We start from the raw sequence: 19,061 nt of genomic DNA, 5'->3' as shown, positions 1-19,061 counted from the left end.
TCTCTCAACTATGATGGCAAATTTAGGGCATTTCCAGATAAACAGAAGTTTAGGGAATTTATAAAAATCAAATGGAAATTACAAGAAATACTAAAGAGAGTCCCCAGGTTAGAAAATCAATAATATCAGATAACAACCCAAGACTAGAACACAGGACAGAGCAACCAGATATCAACCCAGATACAGAAGTCACAAAAATAAATCAAAGCTAAAACACTGAGAATAGGGAAAAAGAGACATCGATATATAAAAGATGATGACATTAAAACAAAAAAGAGGGACTGCAATATGTAGTCACAGATCCTTCATATGGAGAGGAAGTCAAGGAGAAATAAAGAAATAAAAGATTGGTTTAAACTTAGAAAAATAGGAGTAAATATTAAGGTAACCACAAAGGACACTAACAAGCCTACATATCAAAATAAAAAACAAGAAAAACATAAAGACACAACAAGTACAAAATCAACACCAATAAAAAAGAAAAAAAACAACAACATAAAGAAATACGACTCAGCACAGAAAATTAAGTGGAACAAAGAAACTGTCAACAAAACAGAGAAAGATACATCAAAATGACAGCACTAACTAAAATCATACCTATCAATAATTACGCTAAATGTAAATGGACTAAGTAAACCAATAAACAAAGAGTGGCAGAATGAATAAAACAATACAATCCATACATATGATGCCTACAAGAGAAACACCTTAGACTTAAAGATGCAAACAAACTAAAACTCAGAGGATAGAAAAAAAAAATATCAAGCAAACAACAATCAAAAAAGAGCAAGAGTGGCAATATCAATTTCAGACAAAATAGACTTTAAAGCAAAATTCACCACAAAGGATAAAGAAGGATGCTATATAATGATTAAAGGGTCAATACACCAGGAAGACATAACCATAATAAATATTTATGCACCCAATGACAGGGCTCCAAAATACATAAAACAAACTCTAATGGCATTGAAAAGAGAGATAGACAGCTCCACAATAATAGTAGGAGTCTTCAACATACCACTTTCAGTGAAGGGCAGAATATCCAGAAAGAAGCTCAACAGACACGGAAGATCTAAATTCCACAATCAACCAACTTGATCTCAAAGACATATACAGAATACTCCACGCAACAGCAGCCAACTGCATTTTTTTTCCTAAGGCACGTGCAACATTCTCCAGAATAGACCGCATATTAGGCCACAAATCTTACAGATCCAAAACACTGAAATATTACAAAACATCTTGTCTGAACATAAAGCTATAAAAGTAGAAATCAATAACAAAAAAAGCAAGGGAAAAAAATACATGGAAACTGAACAAAAACTACTGGGTTACAGAAGAAAGGAAGGATGGAAAAAAGAAATCCACCAGATCAAATGAGAATGAAAACACATTCTACCAGAACCTTTGGGACATAGCAAAAGCAGTGCTCAGAGGTCAATTTATAGCAATAAATGCACACATCCAAAAAGGAGCAAGGGCCTAAATCAAAACATTAACCCTATAACTTGAACAACTAGAAAGAGAGCAGCAAAAGAAGCCCTCGGGCACCAGAAGAGAGGAAATAATAAAAACGAGAGCAGAATTAAATAAAATAGAAAACAGAAAAACATTTGAAAGAGTTAACAAGACCAAAAGCTGGTTCTTTGAAAAGATCAACAAAATCAATAAACCACCGGCCAAACTGACAAAAGACAAACAGGAGAGGAAGCAAATAACCTGAATAAGAAATGAGATGGGCAATATTACAACAGACCCAACTAAAATTAAAAGAATCTTAACAGAAATTATGAAAAACTGTACTCCAACAAATTTGAAAAACTAGAGGAAATGGAAAAATTCCTAGGAACACACTACCTACCTAAACTAACACAAACAGATGTAGAACAACTAAATAAACCCATAAAAAAAGAAGAGACTGAAAAGGTAATTAAAAAACTCCCCCCACCAAAAAAAGTCCTGGCCCTGACAGCTTCAACGAACAGTTCTATCAAACTTTCAGTGAAGAGTTAACGCCACTATTACTAAAGGTATTTCAGAGCACAGAAAAGGATGGAATCCTCCCAAACTCATTCTATGAAGCCAGCATAACCCTGATACCAAAACCAGGTAATGACACTGCAAAAAAGAAAATTATAGACCTATACCCCTCATCAATATAGATGGAAAATTCCTCAACAAAATTCTAGCCAATAGAATTCAACAACATATCAAAAAAAATAATTCACCATAACCAAGTGGGATTCATACCAGGTACGCAGGAATGCTTCAACATTAGAAAAACAATCAATGTAATCCATCACATAAATAAAAGACAAGAACCACATGATCTTATCAATTGATGTAGAAAAGGCATTTGACAAAGTCCAACACCCAATTCATGATAAAAACTCTCAGCAAAATAGGAATAGAAGGAAAATTCCCAGACATTATAAAGGGCATTTACACAAAGCCAACAGCCAACATCATCCCAAATGGAGACAGTCTGAAAGCATTCCCCTTGAGAACGGGAACCCAACAGGGATGCCCTCTATCCCCACGTTTATTCAACACTGTGCTGGAGGTCATAGCCAGAGCAATTAGGCTAGAAAAAGACATAAAGCGCATCCAGATTGGTAAAAAACCAAAAACACTACCGTCGAGTCGATTCCGACTCACAGTGACCCTATAGGTCAGAGCAGAACTGCCCCATAGAGTTTCCAAGGAGCGCCTGGAGGATCTGAACTGCAGACCTTTTGGTTAGCAGCCGTTGCACTCAACCACTATGCCACCAGGGTTTCCCCAGACTGGTATGGAAGAAACAAAAGTAGCTCTATTTGCAGATGACATGATCTTATACACAGAAAACCCTAAAGAATTCTCAAGAAAACTACTGAAACTAATAGAAGAGTTCAGCAGAGTATCAGGACACAACATACAAAAATCAGTTGCATTGCTCTACACCAACGAAGAGAACTTTAAAGAGGAAGTCATCAAATCAATACGATTTATCATAGTCCCCAAGAAGATAAAACACTTAGGAATAAATCTAACCAGAGACGTAAAAGACCCATATAAAGAAAACTAGAAGACACTACTGCAAGAAACCAAGAGAGTCCTACGTAAGTGGAAGAACATACCTTGCTCATGGATGGGAAGACTCAATATTGTGAGAATGTCAATTCTACCCAAAGCGATCTACAGATACAATGCAATCCCAATCCAAATTCCAACAGCATTTTTTAATGAGATGGAGAAACAAATTACCAACTTCACATGGAAAGGGAAGAGGCCCCAGATAAGTAAAGCATTACTGAAGAAGAACAAAGTGAGAGGCCTCACACAACCTGACTTTAGAACCTATTGTACCGCCATGGTAGTCAAAACAGCCTGGTACTGGTACAACAACAGATACACAGACCAAGGAAACAGAACTGAGATTCCAGATGTAAATTCATCCACCTATGAGCAGCTAGTATTTGACAAAGGCCCAAAGTCTGTTAAATGGGGAAAAGACAGTCTCTTTAACAAATAGTGCTGCCGTAACTGGATATCCAGCTGCAAAAAATTAAACCAGACCCATACCTCACACCATGCACAAAAACAAACTCAAAATGGATCAAAGACCTAAATATAAAATCTAAAATGATAAAGATTATGGAGGAAAAAATAGGGACAATGCTAGGAGCCTTAATGTATGGCATAAACAGAATACAAAACGTAACTAACAATGCACAAACACCAGAAGAGAAACTAGATAACTCCTAAAAATCAAACACTTATGCTCACCCAAAGACTTTACTAAAAGTGTAAAAAGACAACCTACAGACCGGGAAAAAAATTTTGGCTATGAAATACCTGATCAGGTCTAATCTCTAAAATCTACAAGATACTGCAAAACTTCAACCACAAAAAGGCATATAACCCAATGAAAAAAATGGACAAAGGATATGAACAGGCACTTCACCAAAGAAGACATTCAGGTGGCTAACAGACACTTGAGGAAATGCTCATGATTATTCGCCATTAGAGAAATGCAAATAAAATTACAATGAGATACCATCTCACCCCAAGAAGGCTAGCATTAATCCAAAAGACACAAGATAATAAATGCTGGAGACGTTGTGGAGAGAGTGGAATACTTATACACTACTGGTGGGAATGTAAAATGGTAGAAGCACTTTGGAAATTGATTTGGCGCTTCCTTAAAAAGCTAGAAATAGAACCACCACACGATCCAGCAATCCCACTCCTTGGAATAGATCCTAGAGAACTAACAGCCGTCACAGGAATAGATATATGCACACCCACGTTCACTGCAGCACTGTTCACAATAGTAAAAAGATGGAAACAACTTAGGTGCCCATCAACGGATGAACGGATAAACAAGTTATTGTATATTCACACAATGGAATACTACGCAATGATAAAGAACAATGATGAATGTGCAACACATCTCATAACTTGGTTGAATCTGGAAAGCATTATGCTGAGCGAAATTCAACAGTTGCAAAAGGACAAATATTGTATGAGACCACTATTATAACAGCTCAAGAAAAGGTTTAAACAGAGAAGAAAACATTCTTTGATGGTTACAAGGGCAGGGAGGGAGAGAAATGGGGCCCCACTAACTAGATAATAGTCAAAAATTATTTTAGGTGAAGGGAAGGACAACACATAATACAAGGGAAGTCAGCGCCACTGGACTAAATCAAAAGCTAAGAAGTTTCCTGAACACATCCAACCACTTCGAGGGATAGTGTAGCAGGGGTAGGGGCCTGGGGACCATGCTTTCAGAGGACATTTGGGCAATTGGCATAACAAAGTTTATTAAGAAAATGTTCCGCATTCCACTTTGGTGAGTGGCGTCTGGGGTCTTAAAAGCTAGTGAGCGGCCATCTAAGATGCATCAATTGGTCCCAACCCACCTGGAGCAAATGAGAATGAAGAACACCAAAGACACAAGGAAAATATGAGCCCAAGAGACAAAATGGGCCACCTAAGCCAGAGACTCCATCAGCCTGAGACCAGAAGAACGAGATGGTGCCTGGCTACCACCAATGACCACCCTGACACGGAACACAACAGAAAGTCCCTGACGGAGGAGGAGAAAAGTGGGGTGCAGGACTCAAATTCTAGTAAAAAATCAGACTTAATGGTCTGAGACTGGAGGAAATGCAGAAGACACGGCCCCCAGACTCTCTGTTAACTCAGAACTAAAAACATTCCCGAAGCCAACTCTTCAGACAAAGAATAGACTGGACTATAAGACATAAAATGACAGTCATGAACAGTGTGCATCTTAATTCAAGTAGATACACAACACTAAATAGGAAGCTCCTGTCCGGAGGCGAGATGAGAAGGCAGAAAGGGGTAGGAGCTGGTTGAATGGACACGGGAAATCAGGGGCTGAAAGGGGGTGTGTGCTGTTACATTATAGGGAGAGCAACTAGGGTCACGTAATGATGTGTGTATAAATTTTTGTATGACAAACCAACTTGAGCTGTAAGCTTTCACCTAAAGTACAAAGAAAAAAAAAAGAACTTTTACTTCCTTATATATTCCACTTTGGTTTGTACTTAGTGGTAGCTTGCAGTGTCCTACAGAACAATGAAGAGCATGGTACAAAATCAGTGTTAGAACATATGGAGACGACAGTAGTAATAGAAAGCTGGCAGAAATGCCCTAGGCCCTTTTAAAAGCCAAAACCTGCACACAATAATGGAATCATAAATATATTAAGTTGATTTGCAATCTAAATGCATAATCAAAAAAAAAAAGTCCTTTTCTGTAACTCTTGAGAGTAATTAACTTTGAAATAAACCACACCAACAAAAGCTCTTTAACGTTAGATTTGAATCAAGAGGACTCTGTTTTTTTAAGTTTATAAATAGATCCTCAATCACATAAGTGTATCTATGGTTAGAATGAAGGCATAGCAAGAAAATACACTCTGTGGGATACATATACCTGAGAAAGGAATAGTATTCAGAATATATAAAGGATTCCTACAAATGAATTAAAAAATAGGCTTGAGTGGGCATTTCAAAAAGAAGAAATCCAAATGACTAATAATAAACATGTGAAAGGCACTCAATCTTATAGGTAGAGAAATACAAACGAAGCCACAGGAGAAGCCACCACACAACATGACAAAAAAAAGTCTGACAATATCAAGCGCTGGTGAGAGACCTGTCCTTGGTTGGAAGCTGGGGCAAAAAAACCTGTTTCCATCGAGTTGATTCCGACTCATAGCAACCCTATAGGACAGAGTAGAACTGCCCCACAGGGTTTCCAAAGCTGTAATCTTTACAGAAACAGACTGCCAGACATTTCTCCCAAAGAGTGGCTGGTGGGTTCGACCAAGCCACCTTTCGGTTAGCAACCAAGCACTGTGCCACCAGCACCCCTTTTTCTAAGCATCACTGAAATTCAGTTTTAAACTTCCTGCCTCTAACAGTATCCCAAAAGTCCTAGAAGGATGTTGACAGAGCAGCCTTCTTTCAAGTGCACTTATCTTGAGTGACCACACTTGGGCTGTGTTGTTCTGGGGCCCATATCCTTCAGGGTACAATGCTGTTGGTTAGGAAATGGAATGCTGAAAACTCTCATACATTGCTGGTGAGAGTCTAAACCGGGACAATCACTTTGGAAAATAACGTGGCAGTATTTGGTAGAGTTGAAGATTTATATACCTTATGACCCAGCAAATCCACTCCTAGCTATTCCTCGTAGAGAAACTCATGTACCCTCGCGCCATGATCCACGCACAATGTTCACTATAGCATCGTTGACAATAGCCAAAAAACTGGGAACAACTCCAATTCCATCAACGATTAGTGAAGTGAATGGGCAGGTCTGCACTCTTTGCATGCTTATACAACACAATGCTACACAGCAAGGCAGATGAATGAACTAAGTCATGCTCCAAAGCACGAGAAGATCTCACAAATGTAATGCTGAGCAGAAGAGGCAAGACACAAAAGAGTGCATTTGGCTTGACTGCTTTATATAAAGTTCAAAAGTAGGCAAAATTAAACTATATTGTTTGGGAATGCAATCAGAAGTGAAACTATTAAAAAAAAAAAAAAAAGCCAGGATATTATTACCAAAGGTGCCCTGGTGGTGCAGCAGTTAAAGTGCTTGACCAAAGGGTTGGGGCTTTGAAACCACCAGCCGCTCCACAGGAGAAGGGTGTGGCAGTCCGTTTCAGCAGAGATTTACAGCTTGGAAACCCTATGGGGTTGCTAGGAGTTGGAATCAACTTGACGGTGATGGGTTTGGTTTTCGGTTTGGATTATCACCAAAGTCAGAAGAGCCATTTCCTCTTGGGGATAGGACAGGCTGTGGTTGATTAGGGATGCAATGGCTTCTGGGTGCCGGCAAGCTTTTCCTTTGTGTTCTCAGCCATGACCACATAGGTTTCTACTTTGTAATTATTTGTTAAGTTGTATATTTGTGTTGTATGCACTTCTCCATCTACTTCATAGTAATAAAAGCTAAGAAAACAAAACCAAACCCGTTCTCCCTGTCATCATAAAAGTGATAGAGCTCACTGGCATAATACAAAATTATGGGTGAAGGAGGAAGAAAAAAAAAAAAAAAACTTTCCAAGGGTCGGAAAAGAAATTATCAGGAAATATTGCAGCTGCTGAAGACATTTAAAATGCTGATAAGGAGTTTGGGATGAACAATGAATACAGCAGCTGTCTCCAACACAGCTCAAGGGTGGCATGCGGTTTCTGCAGAAATGATCTCGAAGGGCTGTGACGTCTGAACAGCAGGGCTGGTTTTCACGCTTACATGCTGTTGATTAGTCCCCAGTAGTCTGCAGGTTTAATTCACCTAGTCATGGAGATTTGTCTTATCATTATAGGTGGAAACTGATTTCATCTTAAAATCTTTTCAATGTGTTGAAGAATTTCTAGTAGAGTGCCACTTCTCCACAGTTAAAGAAGGCTGATGTGACAATGAGGGCGTTCCAATTCCAGCTGTGACCAGCTTGCTAAAAAGTGCTTAGCAGTATCAGCTGTGTACCAGAAAATGGAGGGTGGTCCCCTCCGCCCCCACAAAAGGTATGCAGTTGATTTTGGAGTTGACTGGTGATTAAGTTCAATGCAATTGGTTCAAAGGAGAATTTATCAAGCAAAACTGAATTCAAAATAAAAATCCTTTCTTCCCCAAAGTGCCCCACAGACCAAAGGGTAAGAGGAAACATCTGACTTAGCTCCACCATGTAGTCATCTCCCTCAGAACACAGTAATCCACAGAGGAAAACTGTTGCCCCAGCCACAAATCAAGAGGAAACGGCTTGAGGCAGAAACACCTCCATCTTCTACCCCCACCCACCCTTTCCCCCAAAGAACAGGACACGTCCTAGTGTTTGTTTGCTATATTTTCAGGAAAAAAAAAAAAATTCAGATCATAAAATGTTACTGGTAGTTTATGAATAATTCCTCATGCTTAACAAAAATTTTTTGACTAATTCTTCGGGCTTAACAAAAATATTTACTTACTTAGTTACCAGTGCTACAAATTTTAATTGGCTATTCGTATTTCTATCAAAGGGAAAAGCTAAACTGGTTATCCCGTGAGAAATAAAAACTAACCTCTAGCGGCTCTAAATTTCACAAACTTTGTTATTTGAACAGCTCTTGGATAGTCAGAACGAGACACAAACACACAGTGAGGTAGAGGGTATCCTGTGACCTCTAGGTTGTAACAGAACATCACTGATAGCCGTTGGCTTTATTCCCAGTATTCCTCCGTTAAATGCATTCAACATATTAAAGTTATTACAACAGCTGAGGAGGAGCCCCCTCCTGCCCCCTCTAACAGCTAAACTCACAGCAAAAGATCCTAGGTCAAAATTTTCTATTCTCTTTAAAAAATTTCCTTTTCTTTCTTTTTTTTTTATCTTTTTCTTTCTCTCTCTCTTCCTCTCCTCTTTCTTCCTTAATACAAGACTAGAAGGGTTTCAACTCGTGGAGACTCCCATGTATGTCACAGAACTATGCTCCATAGGGTTTGCAATGGCTGATTTTTTAGAAGTAGACTGGCAAGTCTTTCTTCTAGGGTGACTCTGGGTGGACTTGAATCTCCAACCTTTTGGCTCGCAGCCAAGTGCATTAAAAGACAAACTACTATCAACGTCAATATTCTAATAATTATATTATACTATAGTTTTGCATAACCATTCGGCTGCTAACCAAAAGGCCAGCAGTTCGAATCCACCAACTGCTACTTGGAAACCCTGTGGGGCAGTTCTACTCTGTCCTATAGGGTCATTATGAGTTGGAATCAACTTGACCGCAATGGGTTTGTTTTTTTTTATAGTTTTGCAAGATGTCATCATTGAGGGAAACTGGGTAAAGGGTGTTGGGATTTCTGTTTTCTTTTTATACATATTAACTTTATTGAATATAATTCATGTACCATACCATTCACCCATTTAAAGTATACAATTCATTGGTTTTTAGTATATTCAGAGTTGTACACCCATCACCACAATCAATTTTAGAACATTTTCATCACCCTCAAAAGAACCCTTTGCTCATTAGCAGTCATTCCCATTTGCATCCAACCCACACTCCCTAGGCAACCACTAATCTACTTTCTGTCTCTACAGAACTGCCTGTGCCAGATATTTTATATAAATGGAATTATACAGTATGTGGTCCTTTGTGACCCGCTTCTTTCACTTAACATAGTGTTTTCCAGGTCGTCCATGTTGCCGCATGTATCAGAATTTCATTCCTTTTTAGGCTGAAAAACATTGCATGGTATGAACATTGCACATTTTGTTTATCATTTGACAGGTATGTTTCCATTTTATGCGTATTAAGAATAACGCTGTTATCAACATTGATGTGCAAGTTTTTGTATGGAAGTATATTTTCATTTCTGTATTATTTCTTACAACTACATGTGAATCTACAATCACCTCAAAATAGATTAATTAAAAAAAAAACAACTAACAACTTGTGTCGAGTAGAGAAATTCTGGGTAGTCTCTCCCCTCTATTTTATAGTCTTTTCTCTAATGTTACCATGTTTTCTTTATAATAAAATTAAGTGCTTAATAATAACAGTTCCTCAAATATGTCAACTGCACAAGGTGCTTTCCCTGCATCATCTTGTCCAATCCCTACACCATCCCTACAAGCTGGGTTCTGAGACAGCCTCTGTTTCATAAGCGGCTCTACGGTGCCTCTATTTATTTATGTAATTTTATTGTGTTTTAGGTGAAAGTTTATAGCACAAATTAGTTTTTCATTCAAAACTTTATATACAAATTGTTTTGTGACATTGGTTGCAATCCCTGCCATGTTTTAGACTCTTCTCCTTTCCACCCTGAGTTCCCTGTGTCCATTTGTCCAGTTTTCCTGTCCCTCCCTGCCTTCTTGTCTTCACTTTTGGGAAAGTGTTGCCCATTTGGTCTCCTGTACTTGACTGAACTAAGAAGCATGCTCCTCACTTGTGTTATTGTTTGTGATGGTTAAGATTGTGTGTCAATTTGGCTGGTCCATGATTCTCAGTGTTTTGGCAGTTGTATAATGTTATGATCGCTTTCTTGTTGAAATTTGATATGCGATCGCTCCCACAATGGAATCTGCTGAGTGGTACCAGCAGGGGCAGGGCCTGTGGTGGCTCTGCCCCCTCAGCCTTTATCTCTCTGCCCTCTGCTGCCTACTTCCTTCCTGCTTGCCTTGCTAAGGTTTTTGGCTTGTTCTGGATCCTGCAGCTGGCTCTTGTCATCTGACCTCTGATTCCTAGGACTTGAGTTAGCAGCTTACCTGCCAATCTTGGGTTCACCAGCCCCTGCAGCTACATGAAGTAGAAACCTTGTGGTCTTGGCCACCGATCTTGGGATTCGTCAACCTTCACAGCCTGTGAGCAAGAGCCCTGCTCTCTGGCCTGCCAATCTTCAGTTCACCAACCCCTGTGGCTACGTGAATCAGGAGAATCCCTATCCTGATTCACAGACTTGGGATGTTCCAGCCTCTACAATCATGTGAGCTGTTTCCTTCATAAAAATCTCCCTGTGTATATGTTCATCTGCTTTACTGGTTTTGTGTCTCTAGAGAACCCAGGCTAAGACACCAAAGTCAAGATAAGCCACAGGGAAAGAGCACTCAGATGGACTCAGGAACCTAGGGTACAATTAAATGCAATCATGATAATATTTTTCTTGCCAGTACTCTCAAAGGAGAGACAAGTCTTGAAGGGGGAGGTCAGGGAGAGAAGGCAGAAGCCACTGGTTACTGAAGTGAGCTAGTAGGGTTGGGGCAGATGTGTTTAGGGGAGTGGAGGAGGAGGATAGGAAGGACTGCAACTTTTTAGAGAAGTCATGGCTTTGAAGAGGGAAGAGAATTCAAAATGAGCAGCTAATGCTAAAACAGTTCAGAGAATGTTCTTTTGGAGTACAGGGTATTTGCATAGTCTTAAAAAAAATCTCTCCACAGATTATTTATTAATCACAAAAAGGAAAAAATGTAATATCTACAATGGAGAAAGAACTCTGGTGGGCGACCTTCACCAAAATCAAACATAACATCACCAATAACGGGACCAACTCCCAGGCGTCAAGTGCCTCTTGATGGATGATACACGGAGAACACATCACCACCTAAGGACTCAGATGCCACTAATGCATAAATGTGTAAATGCAGCAACGGATCAGAAATGTCAAAACTGAGGAACATTCTACAAAATTGACCTGTGTTCTACAAAATGTCAACATCCTGAAAGATGAAGATAGTCTGAGAGACTGTTCAGACTATAGAAGATTAAAGCTATGTCAACTAAATGCAATATGTGATCCTAGGTATGTGTGTAGCGGGGGAGGCTAGCTACAAGGACATCACTGGGACAACTGGGAAGATTTTAAGATAGACTCTACATTAGATAATAGTAGGTACCAAAGATAAAATTCTTGAATGTGATCACTGTATGGTGTACAACAATGGCCCTGCTCTTAAGAGTCACACACATAAAAGTATTAAGGGATGAAGGGTCAACTTACTCTCAAGTGGTTTCACAAGCAACAGTGACAACTATAAAACCAGTGTGTATGTGTGCATGCGTGTGTGTACGTGTGTAAAAATAAAGCAAATACAGTAAAATATTAACAACTGGTGAATACAGGTGAAGAGTATATAATATTCATTATACTATTCCTGCCCTTTTGCTGTGGATTAAAAAAGAAAGTAAATATTAAGAAACTAATACGTGGTTAAAATAGCAAATTTTACATCATACATTTTACTACAATAAATACATACAAATACCACAGGAAAAAGGGAAGATTAAGGCAAATCTTTTTTTTAAATGAGCAGATATAAGTGGAATCATGTAGTATTTGTCCTTTTGTGTTTGGCTTATTTCACTTAGGATGTTTTCAAGGTTCATCCACGCCACAGTATGAGTCAGGACTTCATTCCTATTTATGTTTTTGTCTATCCACATTTTGTTTATTCATTCACCGGTTAGTAGACACTGGGTTGTTCCCACCTTTTGGCTACTGTGAATAATGCTGCAATAAACTTTGGTGTATAAGTATCTGTTTGAATCCCTGCTTTCAAGTCTTTTGGGTATATACCCAGGAATGGAACTGTTGGGTCATGTGATACCTCTATGTTTAACTTTTTGAGGAAGCACCAAACTGTTTTCCACAACAGCTACAGCATTCTACATTCACCCCAGCAACAAATGAGGGTTCCAATTTCTCCACATTCTCTCACCAACTCTTGTCGTTTTCTGTTTTTCTCATGATGGCCATCTAGTGGGAGTAGAAGCGGTTTCTCATTGCGGTTTTGATTTGCATTTCCCTAACAACTAATGATGTTGAGGAGCATATTTTCATGTGCTTATTGGCCATTTGTATATTTTCATTGAAGAAATATCTATTAAAGTCCTTTGCCCAGTTTTTTATTTTTATTTTTTTGTTTTGTTATTATTGAGTTGTAAGAGTATATATTCTGGATATATTGTATACAGGTAGTCCCAGACCTACAATATATTCAAGTTACGAGGACCTGCACTTACAGGTGTCTTTTATTTTTTTTGTATACTTATCGTTAGCAATATGTACTACATACAATGTTAAAATACATCATTAAGTTTATATGCAATTCCGAAGGACTAATGGGCCACAACTACCACAACCTCTACCAGACTTGGCCCAGAACAACTAAAGGTGCCCGGCCACCACCACCAACTCCTCTGGCAGGCATCACAACAGACGGTCCTGGACAGAGGGGGAGAAAAATGTAGAATAAATTTAAATTCACAAGGAAAAAAAAAAAAAAAAGACCAGGCTTGCTGGTCTGAGAGAGACTAGAGAAAGCCCAAGAGTACAGACACCCTTTTAACTCAGTACTGAAGTCACTCCTGAGGTTCACCCTTCAGCCAAAGATTAGACAGTTCTGTAGGGCCAACAATAACACATGAGGGACATACTTCATAGTCCAATCATGTATATGAGACTAGACTCCAGCCCAAAACCGAAGACAAGAAGGCAGGAAGGGATAGGAAAACCAGACGAATGGAAACAGGGAAACTGCGGTGAGGAAGGGGGGCCGTGTTGTCACACTACAGGGTTGGCAACCAATGTCACAAAACAGTTTGCGTATTAACTGTTTAATGAGAAACTAATTTGCTGTGTATGCTTTCACCTAAATCGCAATAAAAAAAACCTAAAAAAAAGAAGTTCATATGTAATGTTTCTAACCCCCAAAGACAAAGGTCAATTTATAAAGATACTGATAATAAAAGGCAATAATAACAAAAAAAAAAAAAAAAAATGAGGTATCCGACTTACGTCAGAACTGACTTACAATGGAGTCACTGGACTAGGACCCTGTCGTAAGTTGGGGACTGCCTGTATTTTACTTATATGAAGTATCTAGAATAGATAAATTCATAGAGTCAGAAAGTAAAATAGAGGTAATCAGGGCTGGGGAGAGGAAGCAATGGGAGTTATTGTTTAATCTGTTTGGAATGATTAGAATGACCTGGAAATGGACAGTAGTGATGGTTATATAACATTGTGAATGCACTTAATACCACTGAATACACTCGAAATGGTTAAAATGGTCAACTGTAGGTTACGTATATTGTATCACAATAAAAGAAAAAGAGAGAGGGAAAAAAAGTCACCAGAAAAAAAAAGCAGGTAACAATTTGTTGGTTCCTCAAAAAGTTAAACATAGCATTGCAATTCCATCGCTAGGTACAGACTCAAAAGAACTGACAGCAGAGAATCAAAGAGATACTTGTACACCAAGGTTCACTGCAGCATTCTTCACAATAGCCAAGAGGAAGAAACAACCAAAATGTCCATCAACAAATAAGTTGATATACAAAATGTTTTATATCTATACAATTCCATACAATGGAACATTATTCTGCCATAAGGAGAAATGAAGTTCTAATACATGGTATAACATGGATGAACCTTGAAGACATTATGCTGAGTGAACAAACACAGACACAGAAGGACAAATATTGCATGATTCCATTTGTATGATATAACCAGAAGAGGTAAATCCTCATAGAGACAGAACGCACGTCAATGATTGCTGGGAAAGAGAATGACCTGAAACGTACTGCTGACTGGTTCTGGAAGATGCCAACCAAAATGAAGAATGTGAGATGGAGTTCTTACAATTGACCTGAATTCTGTATATTATTCACAGTGCAGCCAGACTCCCTTATACGCTGTGTTAGTATCTGCCATGTTTAAAGACACTTGGGCCAAAGTGGCGGCAACTAGAGAAAGTGGACAAGGCTATCTGTCACCTCAGGCATAGAAATTGTAGAGGAAAAAAATCTCTCCTTCACAGATCTCTGGATGGGGAAGTGAAATTTCCACTTGGCTGCAACATGCTGGGAGACTCTTTAGTTTCTGGTCAGCTGGGGCCGGATGTTTTCTTAAGCCGTCAAATCCTGTCTGCCTTCACTCACACAATGCTGGCACAGAGACAGCGACCCAGGAAGATGTGTGTGACCTAACAAGCTCCCCTTCCAGAACTACCTGCATTTTTAATTAGAGCCACAGATAAACGTGACCCTTGAAATAAAAGAAGTTGTTTCTCTGTTCTTACCACAGAAGAAATTCATATTCACTATGAGAGTGTTAGAAAGACAGATAAGCACAGAATTCCCCAGAGAAAACCATTAATGGAACTTTGAGCGTCTTGAAGAACTTTCTTGGCTACCCTCAGATTGCAATAAGTGTGAGGCTTCCTAAACCCGAGTGGACTTTCTACCCCAGGCTGGAAGTAAATTTCCTGCGGTTAACGCGTGTGTTGGAGAATCAGGTGAGGAGAGAACCACCAGAGAGTAGACAGGACAATCATGATAAATACCTACTGCCCTCCTCCGTGTAAACGTTAACTCGAAAAGAGAACTACTAAGTCAGAATGGAGGGGAAGAGTCTAAGCACACAGGCTTTGTGAAACTTCTGCACACCAGCTCCCGGACAGGGTGAAGCTAAAGAAGAGACGATTCTGACCAATTTAGTGTGGGGACAGAAAACGGACTGAACTGGCCTGAATCCCTTTTCTCCTGCTGTCGTCTCCAGGGCGGACGCACTGAGAGCCCCACACTCACCCATCCAGACGTCTCCAAACTGGCCAGCGCCCAGCCTCTTCATCAACTTGATGGACTCCCGTGGAATCTCCCAGGCATCTTTATCCCATGGTTTCTGTGGTTTGGGACTAATGCAGGCCTTCTCCAATCTTCTGCACAAGCCATCCGACTGCTCTAACGTGAAAGGGAAAAGAAAGCTTAAAAGAGTAACTTAAAACAAAACAACAAGCAGCATTTTGTATTTCACCAGTATCTAGAAAGAAACCTTTGGACACTTAGTCTTATAACTTCCAACCTGCCATAGTCTATGAGCCTACAATGCTTATGGGGTATCCTTCGCCTAACTTTTGACAGTCTTAGATGAAAAGACAATTTAAAATTAGTACTGCTAATACAAGGGAGTCCCTGGGTGATGCAGACAGTTAAGCCTGTGACTAATAACTGAAAGGTTGGCAGTTCAAACCCATTCAAAGATGCCTCGAAAGAAAGGCCTGGTGATCTGCCTCCACAAGGTCACAGCCTTGAAACCCTATGAGGTGCAGTTCTACTCAGTACCACATGGGATATCCATGAGTCGAAATTCATTTGACAGCAACCGCTTTAACTGCTAATATATAAAAGAAAACCTACAAAGGGAACAAACAAGCAAAGGCTGACAGGCTGTCACACTGAATACAATGAGTCTGGGGTTACTAAGCCCATGTCAGTTCCACGGGACACGATGGCACGTACTGGGTCTGGACACCACTGGACACCCAGCCCCCAGGAAAATGCCTGAGCCCAGCAAGCACTCAACACGTGCGCTAGATGAATAAACGACTGAGGATGACAGAGGGCCTAGGAGGAGTCCACAAAACCTGGGATGCCTTGCTCTCTCCTAATATGTGACCTAAGCTTAAACAAACATATACAGTCCTTGAGAGCAGGTAGTAGAAATAAGCAGTACCAACAGCTGCCCACTGCTACCAATTTCAACCACACCCGGCATGAGCCTAAAGACCAGTCGTGGGAGCAGCCTACCAGGGCTGGAGAGCTGCTGACATGCCACTTCTAAACTCTTTCGTGTTCTTGTTGTTTTTGTTTTTGTTCTGTTTTACCAGAGTATGTGTTACTTTTACACATACACACACACATACATATACACAAAGACACAGACCTCAAGTTTCCATTCCTATTTCAGATATGTGAAGATGCATCATAAAAATTCACACTATGTGCAAATGATATTCATTTCTTTCTTGGTAAAATCTGACTGTTAATTCTCAAACAGCATGGACTTGGACTGGGATAATAATTCTCAAACCTCAAACCTTACTTTGAATCTATATTTAAGGGAAAACCACTGTCCAGTTTTACCCAAAAGAAATATGATGCATCAAACATTATAATATAAAAAAAAGTGCTGAACATCTTTGTTGTTAATTGCTGTCAGAGTCTGCTCTGACTCACGGTGACCTTAAGTACAACAGAACAAAACGTTGCCCAGTCCTAGGCCATCCTCACAATCGTCGGCGTCTTTGAGGCAACTGTTGCTGCTTTGCGCACTCACCATAGCAAACGTGTTTTATTTTGTCCAACCTACAGTTCTCACTTACTTTGATAATGTTTAATCATGTCACTGATACAGGGGAAAGTGATGCGTGGCGAGATGTAATAACCCCCATTGTCCAGACTTCTAATTTTGTAGTGCTTAATAACATCACCATGTACAGGGTCATAATCCCTGACAGACAGAGAGTAGCTTCCTGTGGGGGAAAAAGTATACGTAAAGGTTAAAACTATGCTTTACAAGTGAAATCTGCATTGTACAGCACTATGGTAGACATCTTGCCAAAAATATATATAAAATATAAATTAAGTATGTATATAATGCATAATTCTTAAAGTCCTATAAAAATTCTCATTGACAAATGAAGCATTTTGTTTGCTATGAAGCTTACCAACATGCCATTTTCCCTCTTTATCTTTTTTTTTATTATTATTTACCTGAATTGAAAAGTTATTTTGATTTTCTTTCTCTTAAAATTGGGGGATTTACTTTACATAACAATGCAAGAGGCTCAGCAAACAAAGTGTAGTAAGAAATGGCCATAATTAGCCTAGGTTATTTTTAGTTGTGAAACTAATAATACCAATTTGTTATCAAACTATAAAATTTCCACTACCAGTACACAACATATTCTTTGAGTAATTCTAAGCCAGTTACTGAAAATGACCTTCTAAACAGTGAACCACTGAGCCATTTCCTACCTTTCAACGTCTCACTCTCTCTGATGAGAAAGGCTCCAGGGCTATTTCCGGGAGCCAGAAGCTGCCTCTCGGCATCCTTCCTGGTTATATCCTTGAAAAACCACCTGAAAAGAGATTTTTAACATTTCATAGGTCTTATGTATGCAAAAGCTGGACAACGAATAAGAAGATAAAAGAAGAGTTGATGCCTTTGAATCTTGGTATTGCCAAAGAACACTGAATACACCATGGACTGCCAAAAGAATGAACAAATCTGTCTTGGAAAAAGAAGCGAGGATGGAAAGACTTTGGACTTCATCTCACGAACTTTGGACATGTTGTCAGGAGGGACCAGTCCCTGGAGAAGGACATCACGCTTGCTAAAGTAGAGGGTCAGCGAAAAAGAGGAAGATCCTCAATGAGATGGATTGACACAGTGGCTAAAACAATGAGCTCAAGCATAATAACAATTGTGAGGATGGCACAGGACTGGGCAGTGTTTCTGTCATATGTAGGGTTGCTCTGAGTCGGAACCAACTCAACAGCACCTAACAACAAAAACAACAACAATGTTCCAGGGAAGGAAAATAGGAAGGATAAGCAAGACATCCAAATGCAGCAGAGAAGCCGTAAGAGAGGACAGCACTGGGAACTCACTCTTCCGTCTCTAAGGTGTTGACTTTGGCTACGTAATTGCTGGGGATGAAGCCTTCTCTCTTTGTTGAAAGGGATTTCGCTTTCCACCACTCTCCATGTCTGAAAAAGAAACACAAAATCAAAAGGTGTTTATATCCAAGAGTCAAGGGCCACAACTGCTACTGTCTTAAGGTTTTTCTTTTAGTGGGTGGAGGAGGGTGGGGTAGATCCCTGGAACTTCAGAGTCCATGTGGGAAAACTCACTCCTCTTGCCAAAATAAAAATGTGTTTAGATACTTACACAAACGAAAATAGTCTCCCAATTTAAGTGTGGTTCACTGTGCTCGGTGCAACATAAAAGTTGGTAGAAATGGTTCCTATCTTCCAGAAGCAAGATGTTTGCAATTTCTTCCAAGGTATCTAAGAAATGTTTTAGGATCCTTATAGAAATGGGAGTCAAGCAAATAACGGGCCATAATTCATGTATTAGAAACTTCTTTGTTAAAACCAGGGCTTCAAACTGGTTTGGTTTGTTTCAAACCCCTGCTGAGAATTTGCATTTCTACCCCAGATATACAGAATCAGAATCTATAGTTTAATAAGATCCCCAGGTGATTCTTATGT

General features: G+C 39.5%; 1 protein-coding gene across 5 annotated transcripts in view; it reads right to left on the bottom strand.

The window, feature by feature from the left end:
- The window catches only part of LYN (LYN proto-oncogene, Src family tyrosine kinase), a 183,069-nt gene that overhangs the window by 76,144 nt on the left and 87,864 nt on the right, over positions 1–19,061 (bottom strand). For all 5 annotated transcript variants that reach the window (XM_023538857.2, XM_003420002.4, XM_023538856.2 and 2 more), the window contains exons 5-8: positions 18,459–18,557; positions 17,823–17,926; positions 17,168–17,317; positions 15,594–15,746 (exon numbers count right to left, since the gene is read on the bottom strand). In XM_023538857.2, the coding sequence (XP_023394625.1) occupies positions 15,594–15,746; positions 17,168–17,317; positions 17,823–17,926; positions 18,459–18,557 (506 nt within the window). The remainder of the gene's footprint in view (positions 1–15,593; positions 15,747–17,167; positions 17,318–17,822; positions 17,927–18,458; positions 18,558–19,061) is intronic.

The sequence above is a fragment of the Loxodonta africana genome, chromosome 18 (genome assembly GCF_030014295.1).
Source record: "Loxodonta africana isolate mLoxAfr1 chromosome 18, mLoxAfr1.hap2, whole genome shotgun sequence".
Classification (NCBI taxonomy): domain Eukaryota; kingdom Metazoa; phylum Chordata; class Mammalia; order Proboscidea; family Elephantidae; genus Loxodonta; species Loxodonta africana.
This window is presented reverse-complemented; position numbering and strand designations above follow the sequence as displayed.